Here is a 25,978-nt window from a genome sequence, read left to right as displayed (position 1 = left end):
CTGTCCTGACATATGTTTTGTGCTCAGTACTCAGTTAACCTCTGCACCGAACACACAGACAGAGAAACTGGGCTATCGCTGAGCTTCCTTGTGCTAATCTCTCCTCTTCCCCACAGCTAAATTACTTCAGGGTATTAACAGACCATACTACTCCCATCCAACTGAGAATCTTGCAGCTCCCTTAAAACAAACAGAATTCTAAATAAGCCTCAGATCCTCTTCCTGCTTGGCTTCTCATCTTTAGGATTGTGAATTTTTCCCCAAAACCCAGTTGGGCCACTTTCTACGAATTTTCAGCATGTTCCATAAACACAGTGTTATGGTTCTCCACTTGCAACACAGAAGTAAAATACACTTTTCCAACAGCAATCCTGCTGGAACCCAACCCAGTCAGCTTACAAGGTGTGATGACATGGGAATAAAGCCCTGAAAGGAGTCACCCCACAGCGTGCAAAAATTTCATCAAGCTTTTCTCTGCTGGGTTAAAAGTTGTGTTGCATTGGGCCGCTGAGCTTAGCTCCATCACAATTCTTTCCTTTTCTTGGGCTGTGATAAAGGGTACAGCAAAGGAGTGGGTAACATTTTAACAAAGCTTGTAAGAAATTAGAATTTGTGTAGCATACAGTACCATGACGTTACTGGGGACTTTAAGTTAGTTTCTCACTGAAGACCAAGCTATTGTTTTCACATTGATATATCCCATACATAAACAGAACCACCATGCATAGTCCATATTAAGATGTAAATTTGTAGTTTAAAAAGTTATTTTTTGCATCCTGCATAAAATATGCAAATAGTGTGTATTGGAATAAATTTATGCTGGTTTGGCCCCTCATGAGATACTGTGTAGGAGGACAGCTGTGTTAGTCTACAGCAGCAAAAAATCAGGAGCCTCCTAGCATCTTTTCCAACTAACACATTTTGTTAGAAGGCATAAGCTTTTGTAAGCTGCAAAAAGTGATCCAAAGAGTGTTGCGTTTGTATAAAAATGGAGAGTTAGGATTGCTATGGAAACCTATTGCTTATTGCAAAGGAGCCTTAAAAAGTTTGTGCCTTCTAATAAAATGTTAGAAAAGATGCTACCAGATGCCTCATTTTATGATATACTAGAAATTGTAGCAGCTATCCCTATATGCAAGTCTTTTTTGTTGTAACAAATATGAATCAATGCTTTTTCATAATTAAAGCTGAGGTTCTCATGATGTTGAAGCTTTCACCTTCCTTTCCTTTCCTTTCCTTTCCTTTCCTTTCCTTTCCTTTCCTTCATTCGATATAGCCTTGGGTAGGCCTCCTCAGTTCTGGCCCTAGCCCCATCCATCATTTACCAGCCACTATACGGATGATTCTAGAGGGTATGTAGCCCTCAGCATGAAAAATGGTTGCCCAGCACACACTTAAATAGAAGCGGAGAGGAACAATATGGTGTCATTTGTTCAGTTTCCAGTCCCATTTTCATATTGGCAAGAATTCCACTGCAAGAAATGTTCAATTCAAGCAACTTGTTATGCCAAGCCTCACTTGAGCTGCTTGAAAACCCAAAACATACGGCCTCCAATATGCTATTGATAACAATGTTATTCCCCCCCCCCAAAAAAAAAGTCTGCACAAAAGGATGTTAACTATGCAATATGTTTCCATAGCAATCCTAACACTTCATTTTTATATGAATGCGACAACCTTTGGATCACTTGTCAATCTTGGCTTCAGCTTATTGTAAGCTATATCCATTATTTCTGTTCAGCCGGTGAAGTGTTTCATGATACTCTGAGGACTGTTGTATCAAAATAAATTGTACTGAATCTATACTTTGACTCATTTCTTTACGCAAGAAAAATCAATTTCATGTAACACGGGGGAAACAAGTCACACGGAGGATGTTCATAACCTGTGTAGCAAGATGCAATTAAAGATTTGCTTGCACAGAATATAGGAGGATACGGGAACGTACAAAAGTACTTGTCAAAGCCACTTTTAAGTTTTACAGTCCCGAATATAAGGTAGTTTGCAACACAGAGAAGAGCACTTTCAACAGCTAACAGCTAGCTTGGCCTTTTTCTTGCCATCCATGACTGAAGATGGAATCAGACATTAAACAGAACCAGGGTTTCCAAAGACGACATTCCATTATCTCACTCTCCAATTCTTCTCTGTAGCATCTAGATATAGAAATGCAAGCAGCAATGAAGCTGCTATTTTTTCTGCCCTGAGCCAAAAGCCAATTAGTGAAGCAGAGCTAGTCAAAATCAGGTGGATGACATAATGCATTTCATATTCATAGGTGTTAGGAAAACGGACACCCCCAACTACTGCTTTCTGTGATAGTCCCGTGACTTTCTACCATCTAGTTTTTCTCTTAATAGCAGAAGAAATTCCAATAAGGTTGAAATAGATTGAGAAAACTCCTTTAAGGCAGGATATTGGAAGAGTAGAACAGAACTTTTGTATATCATGTCATTTGGAGCTTATTAAAAATGCAAATTCAGAAACTGTGCTGAATATTTTAATGGCATTTTCAGATTGCAACAAGGACAAACACTGAACATCTAAAAAACACAATCACCAAAATATCAGTAAACAAAAACAAACAAACAAACAGAATAAGTGGTTCTACGTGGAGATACAGTATAAGGATCTCTTCCTCAGAGGAAGCTGGTTTTCAAAATCTTAAGCATCAAAACCAGATTCTTCAGATTCTGAAACAGTTACATTTTTTATCTTCAAAAAATAATGTGCACTCTTTAAAGAACATGTATACATAGAGAGAAAGACAGACAGACACAGGTTTTTGTGATTTGCCCAGTGATACAGCCATCTTCTCTAAAACGAGGTCTCAAAATTAAAAACATGCAACAATCACTTCCCCTCCATGTGAAATACAAGACATAATTAAATAAATACCCTCACACAATAGTTGCTAGAAACATTTGAGGTGAAGACCATAAAAAGTGAAATGTATGACCATTCACCACGTTCATCAGTAACGCTTCATCCCTTGGCAGCTCTGCTCCCTCCATAAAACACTGGCTTGCTCCTCAAAAATTAGCCACACTTCATGGCTTAGGAGAGAACAAGCACGCAGCTTTCTCTGCTGTGAAAGGTTGGTCCTTTGGCCAACAGCAGCTAGTGATAATCTCGTGCACCTCAACTATTTTACTGTGTTTTAAAATCTTACAAATCCATCATGTGCCCAGTCCATGCAAATGAAATCCACTCCCCACCCTCCCAAACAAACAAAAAAAATCAAATAAACCCATTCATTAGGGAAGGGCCATGCAATGAAACCAGATTTCCCTAATGGGATTTGATACGGCCACATGACGAAGGGAACTGGTTGCTCTCAAGAATACTGAGTTCAAGAAGCCCTGTGTCAAGGAGCCCAAAAGTAAAAACACCAATGCACGTGTTCTGTTGTTGTCGTTCGTCCTAATATCAGTGCAAAAACAGAAAAAAAGTCAAGGGGGTGAACTGTACAGTTGTCTCTCTGCCGCTGCAGCATTTTCCCTCCAATCACTCCATCTGGCAAGATTCAGACTGAACTGCAAACACTGCAAAATAGTACTACTGCTACTATGAACAAAACACATAACAAAGCTATCCATAGCTCATACAAGCCTTGCTCTTGTAAGTCATCATTTGTTTATCAGTATACCTTTGGTAATCGTCGTAAGCCTCAATTATTAGCCCTTTACCAGCCACATAAGATTCTATATACATCTTAGCTAAACTCTCTTCTAAGATATCCATAACCAATGCATTGTCATCCTATCATTTTATATCCCCGCTTGTTTTTCTCCTAGAATTCCAGTGTCCGATATTATAACTATTCAGAAAAATGCTGAGAACAATTTGTCGTGCCTGCAATAAGCAATCTGAATTAGAAGAGTGTACTTCTTTGGCATTTGCTTCTAGGATTTCAGTCCCCTCGTAAATGGTGGCCCTGGCTCTCATCCTGTTTACTCTGTTCTCCACGTAGATCTGCCTCTGCAATTCCTACTTTGCAGAGCTGCTGGAAGAGAACATTAGCCAAAGAAAAAGGGGTTAATCAAAGCAATATTAATTCAGGATGCCCTGCTGCAGGACTTGCACTTGAGGGACACACCAAGGTTAATGTGGCATGTCAACGCCAGCCCTTTAAAAGTGAGTGGGGCCTGGGAGGTGGTCACAGAGTTTAAAGACATGAAGTGTTTTCAACATCTGCAAGGATGAAGGCCCCATTTCTGCCTCTTAAAATATCTCAGAAAAGACCAACAAATGGGCACAATGTTTCAACCTCATTTACTCAAAAAGGTGCTCTGTTGGCCACAAAGGAGATGTTGGCAGGCCCTATGAGGCCCCCAAGCATGCTTTCTACATCTCTGGTTTATGGAAATTAATTTTAAACTCTTTGTTAAGCAATCTGTGTGCCACTCTGGAGACACTGATGGACAGTATAGAGAACGGTTTTCTGCCTTCATCTGAGAAAAAACTTTAAATACAACTTCCAGTCCTTCCTTCCAACTAGTGGCTACCAAATTTGCTTGCAAATATGAACTAAGCATGCCAATCTGACAGCACAATGTAAGTAGGCTAAAGCCCACATAGGATGTGCTGAGGTAAAATTTAAGGAAAGCCTACAGAATACAGGGACTGTATTCTTTTTTTCCAGTTACTTTTTTCAGCACAGCAAAGTTTCATTAAACTTGCTACAATTTTAGCTTAAAATTTGGCAAGCATGACAGCATGTCAGAATGAGGTGCAATGTATCTTATTCCAAGTTGAACAGCAAGATTCAAAAGCAGCCCCACCTTTATTGTTGAGGTAGCACTCTTGGTTACAAGGGCCATGATTCAGAGTACTGTATTAGGCAGATCAAGGGACTGTATGCACCCAGTAAGGTTATTTTGTTTTCCTTTTCTGAACAGCAGACTCGTCTCCAACTGCACCAACCACAATGCAACCATCCCATAAAAAGATTTTAAAAAATCTCGTTTTCAAGAATGGTCATTAAATGGGAGAGAGGGAAGGGAGAGAAACGATGCCCCTTGTATTGCAGAATGATATGGCTGTTTGGAACATGGCCTTTGTGTTGTCATTGGCTCAAACAGAATTATGATGGGAAAATTCCCATGTTAATTTATATTAAAACACAGGTGTATTTTAAAAAAAATAAAAACAAGCAAAATAACAAGATTTATTCACTGGCTTTAAAATATTCACAAAAATCTAGTAATGTAAATCCTTCTTAGATACAAGTCTCACATTCTCTAGGAAATGTCATTGGACACTTGGGGTTTATAACAGTTGCTATAAACTAAAGTGCTTTAAGAACTTGTTCAGATTTCCATGATTGTAAAATATTGTTTGCCTTATGTGAGAATCTGAAACACAGAGTGGTTCCTCAGGCCAGGAGGGTAATAATTTAAATAGGTCTTGAAATGTATAGGAGTATTCCCAATATGGCAATCCAACATTTTATATCTAATACATAAAGTTATTTATGGTTTCCTTCCCTAACCCTTGTTTTTAATTCAGTAACTAAGGTATATTGGGAGTTGGAATTAATACTATATTTGAGTCCTCAGGTCAAACTGTATATAGACACAAGAAAGGCTCAGCTATACGCTGCAGTAAACCCCTCCCTCCTTCATCTTAAAGATTAGCCTTATATTCTCTTTTAATCACAGGGCAAATGTGTAATGTGATGGGGGAAAGGCGGGCTATAGATTTTTCACAATAAGTACATAGAATTCATATTTAAACTGAACTTAATGCCCTAACGTTCAACTAGGCTGAGTAACTCGCAAACATATATGCTCCATAGGAAAGCTAAGCATCCTTCTAGACACCAGTAGGTGTCAAGATAAAAAAGTTCATACACAAGAACCTAACTTCTTTGAAAAGGTCACATTTTTTTCTGTACATTTCATGCAACTGTGCACAATGCAGTAACAATATTCACAATTCCACCTGCCCCCCGTTTCAAGGTGCACCTTTTACATTGACTGCAGCTTATAGGGAAGTCTGCACAAAGTCTGTGGCAATAAAACTGGGGGGAAAAGAGGGAAGCTTCTCATTTTTCCTGAAGCAGAGCAGGGATGTTGATGTTCCACCCAATAGCCTGGCGATCAAATCCACAAGTGAACAGATTGCATATTGGATGATCTTCACTCCATGCTGAACAGCAGACCATTCTTCTATGGCCCTGTGAAAGCAAGAAGAACTGTGTTAGACTTTGCTTTGTTCTTTTTTTTTTCCTCTTGTTAGGTCATATACCAAAATCTGCTGCTTTCCAAACATGTATCCCAAGATAGATCATTGACCATAGAAAAATAATCAAGGAATTAGTGATGCCTTGCAAGCAAAACTGTATTTTATTTTGTAGATAACTATGGCCAACATTATGGTTCAAATGATATCAGGAACACAAATGTTTGGGAATTGGGGGAACAGAAGTAGTCTCTCAGAAGTTTTAAAAAAGTAGAAGTTGTTCAGGTTTTTCAAATATATAGCATTAAAAAAAGTAAAATAAAAAACGAATTTTGATTCAGTCAAGGTTAAGCACTTTCAATGTTTTTAAGTTCCAGTTATTTAATGAGAAAGTTAAGCAAATATGCTGAAATAAACTTTAAACACCTGGTTTGGGCTGAAATCTATATGCATGGGATGTCCACAGCATAAGTTGTCACATTTTCACCACTGCACCTAAGGAACTATCGAATAAAATGGCTTCACCTGGCTATGGAAGAAATCAGGTTTAGTTTCAATTGAATCTCTGTACTGAGACAGTTCCAACCTGTCCTATCATCATGAGCCTCAATGTGATGATGATGGTGATGGGGCAGATACCAAAAAGCTTCACTGAAGAAGACTCAAGTAGCTGGACGACTACTTGTCATTTGGGAAAAGGGATCTTCTCGTATGGGATCTTCTCATATAGTGATCCTTAGGGTAGCCCCAAACTTTTAGAGCTTTAAAACATGAATGAGCAATCTCTGAATCCTGTTTCTGTAACCTGAGGTCTCCCCCTGACCCTACTGCAATACCAACAGCACAATTTCCAGCCCTTTTGAGGCAGGGATAGCCAACACCTGAAGCCTTAAATCCATAGAGACAATACTTTACAATGCCAATCAAAGTTAAAGAAAACTTTTAAAAGCTTTCAAGGAGAAAACCAAAAATCTTGACTTTGTACACATATATAGGACACAGTCTTGTCCACTTTACATCACCGCACCCCTAGGCTCCTGAAAGTATTAAATGCAGCTCTGGCAACCAAAAGGCTCCCCACCCCTGCTTTAAAAGGTAAGGGCAGTTAGAATTAAGTCCAAAACAAACTGGGTCTCAAACCCAGTTGTTTTTAGTTTGCAAGACAACAATTAATATATACTAGAGGAAAGGAGTGCAAATGCTTTTAGTTCAATGGCAACCAGGTGACTTCCCGCAACAACATGCTATCTTTCAACTAAATAATAAGTATTTTGTAACATGCAGAAAAATAACTTAATGGGAGAATGGAAGAGATGTTAAAGAAATAGTTAAAGTTCTGCTACCTGTCTGTTGCTGCGAGGAAGACGTGCTAATCGCACTCCAGACATGTCAAATAATCTAACCTGTCGGTTGTCATGTGGAAGGGCAATGATTTTTTGGCCGACACAAACATTAATCCTGTGCAGAGGAGATAAAAAAAAATAAATTAGAGAGCCTGCCAGGAATTGACAGTAGTTCAAGGCCACTGAAAGTGATTTAATTGGAATTTCATGCTACACACATTTCCCACAAATATAATTTTATTTTCTGCAAAAAAGATGATTTGTTTCTGGTGGTGATGGTATCATCGACATTTACAAAGGCATCACTAGATGCACCCCCCCCCCCCAGCCCTTTGCTGAAGACAGAAAAACCCACTGAAGCTCAGACTTATCCAGACTAGGACCATCCTGATTCCCCTTAGAAAGAAAACCCTCTGGAGTTGGTACCTAATGAAATGAGCACTAGGGCTCCACTAAAAACACAAACAGAAAAGTTGCACACTCAATTCATCTGAAGTGCTTTAATTGTGTAGGCGGATCCTTTGTATTTAGGTTCTTGAAATCAACAAAATGTGGAGCAACCCAAGTCAATGAATATGCAGATCATGAACATTCCACCCCTAAATACTAAAAAGGTAATCTAAATTAATTTGCATTAATTTAAGGGCCTTGTCTGCTTTTACTGCAAGGTTCAGAAATCGTCCAAAAGCACATGACACAAAAGATGATCTGATATAAAGCCTCCTGCCCTGATTGGAAATGCTCGGTTGCCACATTTTTCTGAAGAAATATGGGAAATTAATCCAAAAATAGCCTTTCAAACCACAAATCCATGTTACCTTCCCTTCTCAATTACCCGGTATTTATATACCCTTCATAATTCCCTTATGCAGAAGAGGCTAGAACAGCAACCGTCATTACAAAATACAACTGATTCGACAAAATCAGTCCTTAGCTGTCACTCTAGAATGCTATTTTTCAAACAATGAATCTAAAGACATGGCACTCAACAATACATTTCATGAAGTAATTAAGGAAAACGAGCACTTCAAAACAGTGAATTTCTACTAAATCTTAAATTACGTTGTGATCTGAGCACCACTTTTCATTAAACTAACATGTACCAGATTAAATGGACGGCTTTGGCTTACCTGTTTACTGCAGAGTCTGTGCGAATAGTGGCAATGGGTGACCTCATATTTTTCAAGTCCCAAACTTTCACAGTACGATCGTCACTACCTGAAACCACATTGTCCCCCACAGTGAAAACAGCTGAAGTCACAGTGCTTGAAAGGAAGAATTTAGAGCCACTGTTAGCAATGCTACCTAGAATATAGGAACAATTTTAAACCTACTACCATTGCTATCTTGAGAAACAGCAAGGAACATTATTGACATGGAAGCACAATAGCTTATAATGAGCTGCTGGACTCTGGGCTCAGTTATGAACCCTAACTGGCAGGTAGTTTAATAATTTTAACATAACAAGACATGCTAAAGTAATAGCCTCTTTCACACCGAAGAAGGGAGATAATTTTGTAACTGCCTGCCAAATCACATACTTATATTATGTGTAGTCTTTCCTATACAGAAAGGGTACATGACACTCATTTATTCTTTGTTATGATACTTGTCTATTTAAAATTAAGACATTAAAGAAAATATCTGCCATGTTTGGATTACAATGAATAAACAGAGGACAGAAATATTTAATCTCAGTAACCAGAAATGTATTAACCATTACATCTGAAAAGATAATAACGGGGGCTTTAAGTTATTTATTTCATCCAAGTCGGCAAAGCTTCTTGTGTGCTCCCACCTACACAGCATGCTAACAAAGCACTCAGTCTCCTTCCCTGGTTCATTACAGTCTGCTCCTCCGCTCAATTTCCATGGATCGCATTTAATGACCTATCCTGTTATAGCTTGGGGTCACACACATCAATTGCTTGGAATTTAGTAATTTTAATTTAAAGTGTCAAGTTGCTCCTGTCACTTCTATCGTACTGTGAGAATCTGGCTTCATGTTGTATTCAGCCTACTGATTGAGATTAGTATTACCCAAGCCACAATGGACTGGTATGTGCAAGGCCTCTTAATTTAAATTGACATCAAATTAAAGTCTAATTAGATCCAAATACCATTGTGTCAGTGGTATGAAGTTTTTAAATGCTGCATCAGAGTGCCACTGAGCTGGTCAGGGTAATTATGTGGCATGAACTAGAGGTCTTCAGAGCCCAATTATATAAGCCTTTGTGTCTGAACTGGCATGGGGGCATAAGCAATAACAAATGGCCCCTGGTACCAAGGAAGATCTCCAAAATCACCACACGTTTGGAGCAAGGAGAGTATTGAATCTCCCAAAATTAGGTACTGATATGCAAGCGGAAGGTTCTGTTCTGCAACACGACAATCAATTTGATTCCTTCATCATGCATTGCAATTATTCATCTAGTTAAATCTTAAAAGATTGTTACTTTCAAGCAATAATTCAAATGTCTTTTGAACTTCTACCCTGAAATGGGAATGATTTTACCCTTTCCATTTCTTTGTGTTTACATCCCAATCTACACCCCAGAGTTGCAGTATGTAGTTTATTCATTCAGTCACCTCCGACTCTTTGTGACTTCATGGACCAGCCCATGCCAGAGCTTCCTGTCAGTCATCGCCACCCCCAGCTCCCCCAAGATTGAGTCCGTCCCCTCTAGAATATCATCCATCCATCTTGCCCTTGGTCGGCCCCTCTTCCTTTAGCCTTCCACTTTCCGTAGCATCAGCATCTTCTCCAGGGTATGAAAAAGTCGCAGTATGGATTGCATTAAAAGACATATACAGGAAATCAACTTTCTACGAACTGAGCTGCTGTTAACTGTTCACTAGAGCACAAAAGATCCAACACAGCACATGCAGCATTCTTTCACTGCCAGAGAAGAACTAGGATCACATAAAAGGGATTGGTGACCAGCCCTATTTTATGGGCTCTGGCTGAGATAGCCTCCGAGCAGATTTCCTAGCTCTGCTTTGAAAGATCCTGAACACCTCTGGTGTCAGGGATTGACCAGGGCCTGTACATATGTGTACCTTCTCTACAACTGACTATCTCACTTCTCTACCACTTACTGGGGATTCTTAAAGGGCAGATTTGGATAGCGATAAAGTAACACTATAGTATTGCACAATAACGCATGGTTGGAAAGCCACCTAGTGCTCAGGTATTAAACCCAACCATTTCTTTGTAAGTCTTCTCTTCCAATTTGTGGCTGCAATTCTCTAACTGCTCTACCCTCAACCCCAAATGTGCTCCTTTTTGACACTGGGCAAACATACAACTCTCTCCTAGACTTCTCAGAAAGTTTTATGTTTATGTTAATGCCACAGTATAATGATTACAGCATTAAAAAGTTCTACTGCTTTTTGAAAAGGTTGCCTTAAAAAGCACTGGGAGACTACTGTTTGTGTGTGTACATGTGTGCATGCTTATTCATATTTTGTTTTATTTTATTTTTCAATATTTATTTATTTATTTTTAAAGACACTCTATTAAAATTTCAACACAGAGATAAAATACAAAAAGGTAGAAAACGATTAGACTAAAGAAAAAAGAAACTAAAAAGTGCAGAGATAAATAGAAAGAGATACAGCAAAAAGAGTGACTTCTAATCTTCTCCAGGACAGATACAACTAAAAAACATATTAACCTCTTACTCTAATTTTAATTATAATAAACATTATTTCTGTAATCTGTACCAATCTAATCATCAGAATACTTATTTATTTATTCAAATCATTTATATGGCTGCCCATTTCAAAGCAATGACATTAAGTTTCTATACATTACATTAGACACACAGCTTTTACATTCTTACTGCAGGCCATTTAAATTTTCCTTCGTCCTTATGGGAAATCATTTTCTCCTTTATAAAACAGATAAAATCCTGTCAATCCCAATAAAATAATGACTTCCCATTTTGTGTTTTAAGTCTGTGGATTTTATCAGAGATATTCTCAAGCAGGGAAACAGACCAAACCTTAGCCAAACACTTTTTCTCAAACAAAAGATTATCCAGATATTTCCACTGGTAAGCAACCACAGCCTTTGCTGCTAAAAGCAGGGAAATAGTACATTTCTTGTTTTGAAACTTTTAATCCTTCCATCAAGTATAGGTAATATGGTCTAAATTTGGTGTAAATTCAACCCTTTGTTTGGTTACTGCTATCATTCTATTAAAGAAGATTACTGTTCTATTCCACGAAATCTGAATTCCATCTCATGCTGTTTTTGACATAGAATGAAACTGCACCTCAAGCTCTGGAATGAAATGTATGTATTTAGTGGTGTTTCGAGGCCACTCCCAATCCCAAAGGACTCTGGGTGGCAAACAATAAAACAATAATACAATTAAAACAAATAAACCCAATAATATGTGGATTATACTTGGCTCACATCTCACCATCCAAGAGAAGCAGTAAACTTGACAAATTAGGAACAAGTCAGGAGAAATAAGATGAAATTCAATCCAAGTAAATGATTTTCCCTTAAGAGACAATCTGAAGGTGGCCCTTGACCTACCAATTTCCTCAGATGCTGAAGGTTGTGAACTGATTACCAATTATGGCCTTTCCCAGAGATCTAACCTACGTTATCTCTGGGTTCATGGAACTCCAGCAGTGATCTCTTTGCGGAAGTGTGTTTGGAAACACTAAATGAACAAAATATGGATTATCTTACTCCAACCTTACAGCACTTGCACAACCAGCCAGTGCATTTTTGGGCTCAGTTTAAAATTCCGAGTTTAGCCTTTGAAGCCCTAAATGGGTTGAGGTCAAGCTTTAAGAAACCGAGAAGGAACAGGAAACCTGAAGGATAATCTAAGGGAAAAAAAGCTTATTGGAAATGGAAGTTAGACCCATGACCAGATGGCAGAAAGGGCAAATACAGATACCATCAGGTTTTACCAAAATTAAGAAACACTGAAATAGGAAGCAATAATTAAACTATTTCACTATTCCTTGAAAGAAAAGGCAAGCAATGGTGAAAGAAGACAGCAACCATTACACCCTCTGCTTTACACCCTAAGAAAAGAAACTGACATGGGGCAGATGATAGAGAGGCTGCGCAAGAGGAAATTAACCACTAAGCCCCCGACTGAGATCAATGCAAAGCATTAAACCAACCAAAACTGCAATTAGATAGCATTTAATTTAACAGCATGTGGCACTGAAAAGCCTTTATTTTTTATTATACACACACACACAATTTATTCTCCAGCCTGAACGAATCCACCATTGAGGATTATGGACTGTAATCTACCACACAGGTCCAATGCAGGTTGGTAGGCCGTTACTCCCCCGTTGAGAGAATAACTAGCCCAAAGTCACCCAGCTGACTTCAGGATCCAAGGGAGGACTAGAACCTGGGTCTCCCCACACCTAGTCCAGCACCTTGACCACTACACTATACTATACAGTTATAGACCCAGATCCTGATAAAAAGATGGATAGAAAAATAAAAATTTATCCAGACAAGACACAGCTGCACTTCCATTTTATTAATAGTAGGAAAAAAGTGCTACAAATTAACTCTGAAAAATACTAGCAAAATGTAGAGCAGCCACAAATTTTACTTTTCAGAGGGTGGTCCTCTTTCTGAAAGGCTGAGTCCAAGTCTGGTTTAAAGATAAAACATTTTAGGAAGGAAGGAAGAACAGGAATCTGCAAGAGGACCATCAACCATGAGCGCCTCAACAGGAGACCAAACAGATAACCCGGCCACAATCTTTCCTATAACCATATAAGATAAGCATCATATCTTAATTTAAAACAATTGTATTAAAATATGCATAAATGCATGCAAACCTTATGCAAATGCTACACAAATAAAATAAAATGTTATTACATAATACTGTCTTTTAGAAAAGATCATGCATTTCCATATGTTTTTTTTTCTGGCAGTCTACAAAGAGGTATGACTACCCTGAGACCATTCCTAAAAAACTGAAATGTGATGCAAGAACTAGGTAACACTCATATTTGAATGCCTATCATAAAATATTGGCTTACAATGCTTTTATTTCAAATGGAGATGAAATGTCATTTACAAATATTTCAGCTGGGGGAAGAGGGTAAAACCTGAGATCAGTTACCACCTTCCCAAGTATTTTAGACAACAATTTTCATCAACATCTCCAGCTATCAAGCTCTCAGGAGAAAGACCTTTAAAAAACAACAACAGAAGGACAGTTTATCTACTGCAACAAACAATGGTTCTTGTGACATCTTAAAGATTAATTCCAATCCATTGACAGGTTTGACACAATTTCTCCTGACAAGAATTGAGACCAAGGTTGGTTTACTAGCAATAATTTATTATTGTATGTGGTATCATATAAAATGTTCAGGAGTAAGGAAAAGCTGATTGGCCATAGAGCTTGTTGATTCTCTCACACTGCCCAGAATTATTAGCTTGGGGTGGTATAGAACTATTGTAGATAAATAATTAGAACTTCACTTTATTTCAATTGTGCAGATGGCATATGAATTTGCATTGCAGGGTTATCACCACTATTGCACAAATATCTTCAATATCATGCATCAAATGAAGGAGGCATTTGCCTACAAATGCTTACACTAAAGCACACTTGTTCATTTTCAAAGTTCTGCCAGATTCTCACTTTGATAGGTAGGTTGGTAAACAGATAAAGAGGTTCATACATTTATACCAATAAGTGCATTTATTTCACAAAGCACAAGAAATTCTAATGGATCATTTACCAATCACATAAACGCATCTGAAACAATCCTTTAATGACCACATTTAATTAAGCAAAGCCTGTGAATTTAAATCCTCCAGAAATGATACTTCACAGCACTGCATTAAGGGAGCATGGTATTAAATTGTTTTAAAAAATGTGTTGTTTTTTTTCCCAGTTCCCAATTTAATGCAACTTTCAGTTACTATAATCTGCGGCTTTGACATTAAGCTATTACATAATTGCTCCAGTGACAGACAATACAGGAGCGAGGCCAACACTTTTAACTTATCCACCAAATTAAGGTGTAAACACAAAGTTAATGGAAAGGGGGGGTTAAATAGAGTATTCAGTTAATGCATTTGCCTCTTATTTGGAGGTTTGATGATGAAACATACTGTTCAAAGTGCACTTGAATCTGAGAAGTTTAACTAACGAACTAAGGAAGCGAAGGTCATTCAACATTCTCCCCCATTTTTCTCTCACTGGATTCTGGATTCTTGTGCAGCTGTAGCCAACTTAAAACTGTGGTTAACATCTCCTCAGCTAAATTAATGAAAAATGTCAACAAGAGATCATTAGGCTCTATGTTAATGGAATGCTAAAAGGCATTAGGCTTTTAATAACTCAAGGAAGGATGACAGGTATCTTTGGGCATAAAAAAAGTTGGCAAAGAGATATTATTCATAAGACGCCCTGATATGGTGGCTCCCCAAAGGGAGCTTGGTGTGCTACTACCATTCTCCGGAAAAACTTCAGACTCTGCCAAACCCCAGCAAAACTCATTTATCTTGTCGTAGCAAGCACCAGAGCATGTACTTCCAGCTGACAGAGTGGCACTCTCTCACCACACACCACTGCCTGAACTGGAACATCCGGCTCCCTCTGTGGGTCTCAATCAACAGAAAGACTGTAATGCTTGCACTCCTCATTAGGACTAACAGCTGTCTCCCCAGTCACACAGAGACACAAAACTGTTTTGCATAACAATCTGCTGAAATTTCACACTGGGGTTGGGTGGAAGGGGGTGTGGGGGGAAAGAAAATATGATGCAGAACATGCTGGACCATGAAATGCTGATGCAGAGTGCTGCTTGGAACAGCTTTGAAAAAAATTAACACTGTGGTGCCCATTTCACTCACACAGCATGACATTTTAGACAGAGTTGAGAGCTTTTCTATATACACACACACACATTGTATTTTAACTATATTCTGATGAAAATAAATAAAGCTTAAAAAAAAGATGCATGCAATATTTATTTCTCAATAAATATATTCTGCAGCAACAATAATATCGTTCTCAAGACTCTCAAAGATTCATTAGGAAAAATACAGAAAACACTAGTATCCTGCATACAAACTCAACCACTGGTGTTGCTTTAAGCAGGGATAAAAAGCAAAATCACCAACAAAATTGAAGCCCTCCTCGACACAGTACTAATTCAGCATGGTAGAGTGAAAAAGTCAGTATTTTTAAACAATAAAAAAAGTAGGTCTGAATGGTCATTGATATTGATGCTGGGATATTCAGAAAGACTGGGAGCTTGCAACCATATGACAATATTCAGTACAGGAAAGGTTTGCTATCTTTTCAACAATGTATTTTAACTCCAACTATTCCCCCCTCTTTCAAGTATTATCTATCATTTTAAGGTAGCTATTTCTTTCTCTCATCTGGAAGTCTTCATTAATTCGGGGGTGGGGGGTACATAGCCTTTTTTCAAAAACAAATGACTGAAGCCAATCTTGCAAATTTAACTTCATTTACTTGAAAGTTACAGAATGTCCTTTGAAATAAAAATACAAGATCATTTTGTATTTTTGAATTAGAAATTAGTGTGGAAATATTTCCTGCCCTTTTCATATGGAATTCTCTGTTCACAAGCATTAAGGTCTGATTTCTACAAGTCCTACCTCAGAATATTTCCTCCAAGATGCCTTTTCTGAAATTATTATTATATGCCGTATCTTAATACGTAATGGTCTACAATCTAACAAAGACTGAATTAATTAATTAATTAATTAATTAATTATTGATCAAATTTATCACCGCCCAGCTCCCAAAAGGGACTCTGGGCGGTTTACAATAAAAGTCCGTTTTATCAAGTTTTATCAAGTCCGTTGATAAAACTGCAAGGCCACAATGCTCTCACACAAACCATTTTAAATAAAGCACAGCCATAACAAGGAGAAATAAAATCTTGCGCCAAATAAAATGAAATTGTAAAAAAAAAAAAAAAAAAGGAAAAAGGATAGGCAGTGCCTAGGGTCAGTCCCTCAGACATTCAAAGTAGACAAAAGTGGAACTTGGGGCAATTATAGTCCAGTAGTTTAAATGGGTATTGGATAGATCAGTGTTTCTCAACCTTGGCAACTTGAAGTTGTGCGGACTTCAACTCCCAGAATTCCCCAGGCAGCATAGCTGGCTGGGGAATTCTAGGAGCTGAAGTCTACACATCTTCAAACTGCCAACACTGGGATAGATTGAGAAGCACTGGGATAGACTGATGGAGAATAAGGCTATTAATAGCTACTAGTTATTATAACTATATTTATGTTATTTATTTATTTATTTATTTTCTATCCTGCCTTTATTATTTTTATAAATAACTCAAGGTGGGGAATATACCTAATATTCCTTCCTCCTCCCATTTTCCCCACAACAACAACCTTGTGAGGTGAGTTGGGCTGAAAGAGAGTGATATTTCTCAAAACCAGTTGCTGGGAACATCAGTGGGACAGCATTTACTCAATCCATGCCCTCAAAATAGTACCAATCCCCACCCACTTAGCCTCACAGAAAAAGGAAGCTGAATTAAACAGATCTTTGGTCTGCTCCAGCATAGCTCTTCCGTTTTCATATGAGTGTGTAAAACTGTCATATAAAATCCTTTGTCCTCTCCAGGTCCTGCCTTCCTCTTCCTCTGACCTGACTCCTTCCTCTTCCCCAACAATGCTTGCTGAATACAACAGCTGACTTTATACTAAATTAGCCCAGTGGTCCATCTAGTAGAACACTGACTGCAGTCACTGGGCCTGATGCTCTTTTTCCAGGCTCCCTGGTGATGCTACAACTGAAGCTGACACCTTCTGGACACAAAGCAGTGCTGTATCACTAAGCCTACACAACAACTTTATTAGAGCAAATTAATTCTGAGCATTCAGTTAATACCATATGAAAGTTCATTACCATCACCATCTGATATGGAGTCATTAAGCCCCAGAAGAAAGTGTGTTTATTTCTCCATGCTGTTTTTTTCCCTTTACCTAGAAGACATAACTTTAAATCAACACACTTGCAAATTCCTACTGAAACATGCTCATAAACCTTTAAAAAAAAAACCCTCAACAAACCCCATACAGTACTGCTTTGTTAAGCCACTTAAGCATGGCGTTCCTCACAGAAACCATATAAAGCTAAACGCAGAAAGAAGTATTTTTCATTTCGAGTTTCAAAACAGGATTAAAGCGCCATCTGCTGGAAAAAAATCAATGTCCCCAAAATTGTCTGTGTGTTTTTCTACATTGCAGCTGTAAATTTACAACCTGTGATTTAAAAATATGCCCTCACGTCCACTAATACAAGCTCAGCATCTTGGCAATTGGCCACTTGTCCATGGAAAGACCATGCAACTCTACTTTTTAGACAGCAGCAGCATTCAAAAAGCATCTAGAAAGATTTGATTTTCACTTTTCATGTGGGATGATATAACACAAGCTGTACAAGGTCTTCCACATGTATCAAAGGGCATTTCTGTAACCAACCGATTCTAGCTACACAACTCTCTATAGATAGAATCAGTAGATGAATGTTTCCTAACCTAGGCCTTTAAAATCAAGAAGGATTCTTTGCCATTTAAAAGTAAGCTCCAAGATTTTGAAAGAAACTGTTTTATACAATCAATGTTACAAACTATAATCAGCAAATGCAGATTTCAATCCAACACTAGAAACATTAACAAGGAAAATCTATGTTCTTTGCCACTTTTGAATGCCAATAACCAAGCTATTACTTGACCGTGAATCCCAGACAGATATGGAGAATATACTCACATACTCCCCCAGACTTCCTATGAGAAAAAATTAATAACTGAATGGGAGATTCTGCATTTGTTTCAACCCAAGAACTCCTTGAAACAGAAACATTTTATTAGAAAAAGGTTTCACAGTACCCACTGACATGTTCAGCTTCATGGCACTGCCAAAGATAACAGAGTTGACATCACCGCTTCAAGACTGTACCAATGGAAATCAGTATGCAAGACACAGAACTGGTTTACATTAAGTATTCTCACTATAAAAGCAAATTGCTAAGATATACAGAAGCAAACAGGTATATAAACAAATGCCCATAAACAAAATAGAGAGTGACAAAGAAAAATGTATCACAACAAATGATAAAATGTTTACTGGAACAATTAAAGGAGGACTCAACGTGCAGGAGAGAATGCTGAAAACAGTCACAAGCAGCTTATTCCATGATACAACACAGACACAGTAACATTTAAGATGGATTCCTGTATATGCTCATTTGTGTTTATTTTAATTCTCTTCTTTCCCCCTTTTTCTGTTTTATTTGCTGGTCAAAGCCTAATAAGATTGATCTATCTACAGACATGGTATTTTAAGAAGAAATAACTGAAAATGTATGTAACCTCTCAAACCTGACTGAACTAAAAGATGGATGTATCTTACTTTTCCTCAGCATTTATTAAAGCTTTAATTAGGCCAGAAAGGAGGAAAGAGAAGACTCAGACTAAAAACAGACTCAGCATAAAACTTAGCATGAAAAATCCAGAGGATAGAAAGCTTTCCCACACGGGTAGTCAAATAGGATTCCTACTTAAAAATTCTAGGACAAAGCTGTCACTTACTCTGTATGGCCCTGAAAGACGTTCACAGAATGGATAGACGGGTCTCTGAAATCCCACAGACGGAAGGTTGTGTCACGTGATGAAGTTACCACAAGGCGCTGGGTGGGATGGGTGCAACAGTGTGTAAGTTCTTGGTCATGTCCTAAAACCACAGAGTTTGATCAAGGTTAAAATAGATAATTAGTTATATCTGGTAACTCTTACTGGATTTTTGCCAATAAGGAACAAATGATGAGGTTTTTGGATTTTGTTTTTAGTTAAGAATGAGGTATGAGATGAAGAGAGCATATGTTGTATTTTATGAGATGGTGGTAAGTTACTAAAATTGTTTCTACTTGAGATGAAGGAGAAAGTTACTTTTTCCTTTTCTTTTCCACACTTTTTTCTTTTTTCTTCTTATATTTTATGTAGTCTGTATTAGTTTTTATTTTTTCTCTTTGTAATCTTTAATAAAATTGTTTTTAAAAAAAGAACATTTGGCATCAACTATTATTTACTTTGTTAATCCTAAAACAAAGCATTAAGCAGGTTAGCAGTTTCACTGTATTGTTTAACTGAGCCAAATTTTAACAAAGAAAATTACAAAGAATCTTTTTTAATCAGGCAGACATTTTTGCATTTTTACATCTAGTGAAGGGAAATATTTGATTGCTCCCTTAATGACAAACTCAGAGTGCACTAAGATTGTAGAGTAACTATACAAGGATAACTATACAACCATAAGGATTGGAAATAAAAATGCTAGACAAAAATAATGACAATTTTTCTTCCTGCTTTGCAAGGAAAATCTCATTCAAAAATATAAATAAATTCACAATCTATGTAAGTAAAAGAACTATTGCTATTTCATGTAGTCTCTCTTGAGTCAAGTACATGTCCTGGTGACTATATGGAGACAACCACACAAAAGTGGATTGTCACTGCCTTATTCTTCTTCTTATACACACAGACACTTTAGTTTATATTCTTAGGGTTCCCTGGTGGTGCTCCATACAAATACTAACCAGGACTGACCTTGCTTAGCTTCCCAGCTCTAACAAAGGCAGCCCAACGCTACCACCTGCTGAGACTATACAATGTAAGTTATTAAAGCCTGAAGAAAAGAAATACCTAATAAATATGTAAAGCCTTGAAAATACAGTATTTTTCTCTTTGAAGTTTCCGTGTTCAGATTATATGGTTTCCCGAGTATTCAAGATAAGCAAAATGACTGACTTCAAAGCAGCAGCAAAATGACATATGACATCTTGGAAGCTTACAACTGTCATAAATGGAAGCATTCACTCTTCCTTGCTCTCAAGGAAACAGTTTGCATTACTAGGTCCACAGACAGAAAAGTAGTGGCTCAAAGCAACCAGCCAACATAAGGAAAAAGAAAAAAAAGGATAAAACTTTCCCCAAAGAAAATACCTGTCAGAGAGTGCACAAGTTCAGATGTCTCCACATCATACAGGTTGGCCGTCCTGTCCCATGAAGCTGTCACTGCTTGCTTCCCTCCAACCAGCCAATCAGCTGCTATGACTACACCCTGATGGCTTTTTAGGGAGGTCAAAGGAACTCGGATGGTGGGACAATCACTAGAGCCATCGCCATCTCCATCAGGTTCATCCTTATCAGAGAACTCAACTTCATCTTCACCAGACATTTGCTGTTAATTTTGAAAATATTTAATTTGCATGAAATTTGCCACATTAAATGTGGATTCTAACAGAGTTGGTACAACTAATTCTTGACATCAAAAATACCTCTGGAAAACACAAAGGACTCTGAAGACAAAGAAGAACTTAAAGTGCTTGGGATATTATGAGACACAGAAAGACAAACTGCTGGAGCCTCTACAGTGATATGAATTTAATAGAGAATAATGTTTGTAGGTACCTGGGGAACAGAAATCGCAGAAAGGAATGTTTATTATTAGATGAAATTTGCAATGAAATATTGTTTTATGACCTATTATTTGCTATTGGGATGGTATTCTTAAATTTCTAAACTACTCTGGACCTTTGGGACATCAATAGTACATAGATAAAAACAATGATCTTCTAAATGATTCTAGGCCTATTTTCTTTATAGTGTTTATAAAGCTTTTATTAAATAATGTACAATATACCACCCTATATTATGTTTTGCATTTCCATGGAAATTGGCACTTCTAGCACTACTTCAAGGAAACTAGCTGTGGGCATCAGATCTGCGGAAAAACAATATAAGTGCTGAAAAAACTAAAGGTGTGATTTCATTGTTCCTGGTTTTAATATTGTTGCATACAAGTTAGTCTCCACTGATGCTGGGGGTTAACCATGATTTCAGAACTTTATGACCCAGATGCCACCGTGCCACCATTTGTTAAAGAAGGCATTCAACAACATACCAAATGATACAAATGAACAAAACAGTTAAAACAATGCATTTTTTCCAATACCAATATACATCTGCAGAGATAGGTTCAGCATAAAAACTACCTCCAGAACCTGAAATCATGACTTACATTGCAGTCTGCAGTAGGTTGAGGGGTGGGCAACTGCACCATATACCTCCAAATATGAGCTGTCTGGTCTCCTGAAGCTGCAGAACAAATTAAGAATCTATGAACAACCATTCACATTTTAGTTCTCCAAAGCAAGAGAGGACTGGAAACAAGCAATAAGCGTAAGCGGATCCCTCTTTCCTAATTGCTTTCTTTCTAACCTTTTTAAGTCAGCCTGCAATCTTTTCCAATCTGGTGCATAAATCCAGGAGGTTAAGTCCAATACAGTTGGAGGGCATCAGGTCAAGGAACCCTTTCCCAAACCAATATTTTAAATAATGATATGATGCTAGCTTGTGACTTGGTATGGATTATTGATTAAACCTTTTTGCCATGATATTCAGACTAGCAAATAGTGTGAGAAACAGGAAGGCTTTGGAACAATGGTCATGGTGATTTTATCATTCTGGTTGTAGTACTAAATCACTATGAAACAAATAATGTAATTGATCAGTCTCTATTAAATGGCTCATTATTTTGAGACTTCATAATATAAGATGGATAACCACATAAATTGATATAAATAAATAAGGAAGGATCACTAAGGACTTAGATGACATGAACAAATTCAAATGTTCCATGTTTTAGTACTTAGTCATCCCAAAATCTACATGTCAGCATCAACAAAATAATCACACATAATAACGAAGTAGTCTTCTGCTCCTTGTCACACTACAGTCTAAATTCAAGTATTTATTTATATCCAGGCTTTCCTCCAGGAACTCAGGACATTATACATGATTCTACACCTCTTCATATTAGCAGGAAATTAGATTAGGCTGAGAGATCCCCAAACCTAACCAAACACTCTAACCATTACATCAGAATGGCTCTATTAAATATGTCAGTAAGTTCATTCACATTAAATACTGTAGATCCCAGCTCCATTTTCTCATTTTCAGTAGGGCTAAAAAATATTGAGTCTAGGAGAAAAAGACAGGCACGACCTGTAAGTATTAGAAGTACACAAAAGTTACCATAATTTTCTATAATTAAGAAATTTGAAGTCTGCATTCCAGTCCTATTTAAACACCCCTCCAACAAAAGAATCATCCAACTGATAGAATTATGTCTAATCTTTCATATGCAAGTATATTTAAATAGAAGGTGAAGAAAGCAAATAAATAACACAATAAAAAATAAATAAATCTAAAACTGTAACTCTTAACAGTTTGTGATGCAGGACAGTACCAAACCAGAAAGACAATACAGTAGAGTATCTTACAAGCTAAACAAAAGCTTGAACAGTAATGGAAGGCTGAGGAAGACTTCTGTCTCAACTCTTGAAACACAGCTTCCAATGAATTAGGCTTGGACCAACAAATGTGAACAATGGGAGAATCAGGACAGACAAAAATACTTTTTTTTACAAAGGAGTTACCCTCAGGATCAAATACAACATGCTTACAAATATCAGTTCCTAGGAAAAAAAGATGGCTGTTGTCCTCAAGTCCCAGAGCCACAAGCGTAGAACTCCCATATTTGCAATAACCTGATTTGGTACAAAGCAGCTTCCCGTGGCCATATGCAAACCACCTGTACATATATAAGCTATAGGCAGGAGGCAGTTTCTTCTCAAGTATCTAGTGAACATAATTTGGGAGAATAAACACTGTTGACATACCTGTAAGAGACACCTGTTCTGTTGGATGGAACTTTATGGAATTTACTGTGTTAAGGAAAAAAACCAAACACATATTAGACCAAAAAATTTAGAAGAACACCTAATTTATTTCAGATTGAGTGGGAATAGGTTTATGGTACACCTGGGATTCTGGTATGGTGGAAAATCCATTTAATGTTCTTTCAGTGAACAAGAGAAGTTAGCATTTACTGGTTAACATTTACTGTATATTTCCAGTTTAATCTAGGTCTCTCTACTTATACTATCGTACAGGAAAAGCTAGGTTTAAAGAAAATCAAAACTATTTTTGGAAGAGGGAACTTCAAGTGCTTCTAGTATCAGATTAGAAGCATGACAGTTGAAGGGAAAAAGAGACTTTGTAGGGCACTGCTGAGCAAAATCTCAACAGAATGAAAAGTTTACCTGATCCATCAAGTGCTATTCCAGAAATAATATATAGGCTGCTGGGGGAACGACTCCCTAGGTAAAATCATGCCAAGAACCAGAAGTGGGATTATGAGTGCATCGGGGAACAAGACCGCGCTGCAAACAATGAGCGTTTTACATGAATCTGTTAAAAAACTGGTATTCCCCACCTTCTATCTGAAGTGATACATGACAGAATTCTGCCACCCAGTCTTTGTAATGTGATGAAGATTTTTCTAAAGACTGATCTTGTCTTCTTAACAACTCTCACATCTGAACTTATTTTTCATACTCACTGAAATGGCACATCCAGAGAGGGACGCAAAGGACCAGTGAGGTCCTGCTGGCTCTCACAAGGAGGTTTCTAAACCTTCCACCCACAGTCCTACTGCACACTCACCACAAGTCCTGGGAAGAGCCAACTCCACTCAATCAACAGATATGCCATTATAATAGATAGGTTTCCCTTGTGATTCTTGTTCACCAATAGTGATTGATTCTTACCTGATCCAGCATGCCCAACATATTTGACAAGACACTTTCCTGTCTCTATGCTCCACAGCAAAGCAGTGTGATCTGTGAGAATTTAAAAAAGAATTGAGGAATTGAAACAGTGGATGGATGGATGGATGGATGGATGGATGGATGGATGGATGGGAGATATCTGGGAATGAAACCTGGAACATAAGCGGTCTAATGCAATCAGTAGAAACAGAGAACACAATGTGGCTGAAACAACAGACAAGATTATTACCAGCTGATGCTGTCCCAAGCACTATAGGTTGAGTTTTTGTAACACTGACATCCCAAATGCCATCCCGATGTCCAATATATTCTTTCACTAGCTGGCATATTGCTCTGGATGTTGTTGTTTTGAAACTGGAGACTATCTATGGAGAAAAAGAGGCAGGTATCTGATAGGTATAGATATTATCCCAAACTCTTGCAAACACACAACATAAGAGCCACTGAAACACTGAACTGTAGCCAAGTCAACGGATGCATAAGCTTTAGCATATTCTCTGGGACCAAATTTATCCTGAATGAAGCTAGGATGCTATTCTATGTAGGCATAACAGTAGAATTTGGCCAAATTGAATCATAAAAGCAGACAACTCCTCTGATTTTTTCACATCTTATGAAAAAACAAGTGGATATAATCTGCAGAGCACATGTTTTTTCTTCTATAATATGTTGTGTGCACCATACAAGCCAGCTTATTAAATACAACTAGCTAAAAATGAGTTAGGAGGGGAAGAATGAAAAAGTTGCATAAAAATTCAAAACGCAGAGCCATATGAATTGGTATTCATATTAACTTGGAAACGCAGACCAATTCCTTTTGTATGACAAGGAAATGTTCTTTTCAAGAAGTAGTACAAAAACAATGTAATAGTAATTTAAAAAAATAAGAGTAACATGAAAGCAAGAATGACTTATTTTACTTGCTTGACCTGATTAAATGTCTTGGATGGATGGAAGAAAACACTCAAGTTGGAACTGCTACAAAAAAAAACTTAGGAGGGAAAAGCAAGCAGCAGTGTAAACTTTCACACTTTCATAACTCTCAAGATACTCAGCCTGTGTACTAAGGTTAGTAGTGGAAGACTATCAGGTTTACTGGATTTGGTTAGTGCTGGGTCATTGGACTGGAAGAAGTAAAGTAATATTTGCTGCCTGGAGAAAACTAAACTAATATGTATTTATTTTATTTTTATCCTGCCTTTATTATTTTTATAAATAACTCAAGGAGGTCACCCAGCCAGCTTTAGTGTGGCCATCCAAAGTATTTTTGTGCAATAATTGGGTTGTAGAAAGGGGGATCCATGAGCGATGCAGCAGCATAAAGAGCAGGAATGAAGAACCACCAGTCAGCACGGCCTCAAGCAAGGCCTTGCTCTCAGGTTCCACACTGTTGTCAAGAGTCCTGCTCTGCCCCACCAGGAGCAACTGCAAAAATAGCCTGACAAAGAACAAGAGGCTCAGGACAGCTTACATTGGGTACAGCCACCACTGTAGTCAATCCATCTGGAGGATCTAGAACAGCTTCTCACTTCTTCAGCTGCTCTACAACTTCCCCATCACAGAAAGGTGCAAAGTGGCCAAAGCCGCTCCCCATCCAAGGCAGAGTGGAGAAGACTGGTTCTGCCCGTGGTCTTTTATGAGCTGCCTTTGTCTTGCATGTCAAAAAGCAGCACCATCAGCTTCATTCCATACAAAATGCCTTCTTTCTTTTCATCCCTGTTGTCTGATACCTCCAGTCCAGGT

At 37.8% G+C, this 25,978-nt stretch overlaps 1 protein-coding gene across 2 annotated transcripts in view; it reads right to left on the bottom strand.

Annotated features, from left to right (window-relative positions):
• Positions 1-2,484: 2,484 nt before the first annotated feature.
• WDR37 (WD repeat domain 37) overlaps positions 2,485-25,978 on the bottom strand; it is a 46,680-nt gene continuing 23,186 nt past the window's right edge. For both annotated transcript variants that reach the window (XM_063303415.1, XM_063303416.1), the window contains 9 exons: positions 24,465-24,600; positions 24,215-24,286; positions 23,285-23,329; positions 21,622-21,698; positions 20,544-20,781; positions 19,134-19,275; positions 8,660-8,794; positions 7,530-7,644; positions 2,485-6,181 (listed from right to left, as the gene is read on the bottom strand). In XM_063303415.1, the coding sequence (XP_063159485.1) occupies positions 6,050-6,181; positions 7,530-7,644; positions 8,660-8,794; positions 19,134-19,275; positions 20,544-20,781; positions 21,622-21,698; positions 23,285-23,329; positions 24,215-24,286; positions 24,465-24,600 (1,092 nt within the window). In that variant the 3' untranslated portion in view covers positions 2,485-6,049. The remainder of the gene's footprint in view (positions 6,182-7,529; positions 7,645-8,659; positions 8,795-19,133; positions 19,276-20,543; positions 20,782-21,621; positions 21,699-23,284; positions 23,330-24,214; positions 24,287-24,464; positions 24,601-25,978) is intronic.

Source organism: Candoia aspera, chromosome 4, assembly GCF_035149785.1.
Source record: "Candoia aspera isolate rCanAsp1 chromosome 4, rCanAsp1.hap2, whole genome shotgun sequence".
Classification (NCBI taxonomy): Eukaryota; Metazoa; Chordata; class Lepidosauria; order Squamata; family Boidae; genus Candoia; species Candoia aspera.
This window is presented reverse-complemented; position numbering and strand designations above follow the sequence as displayed.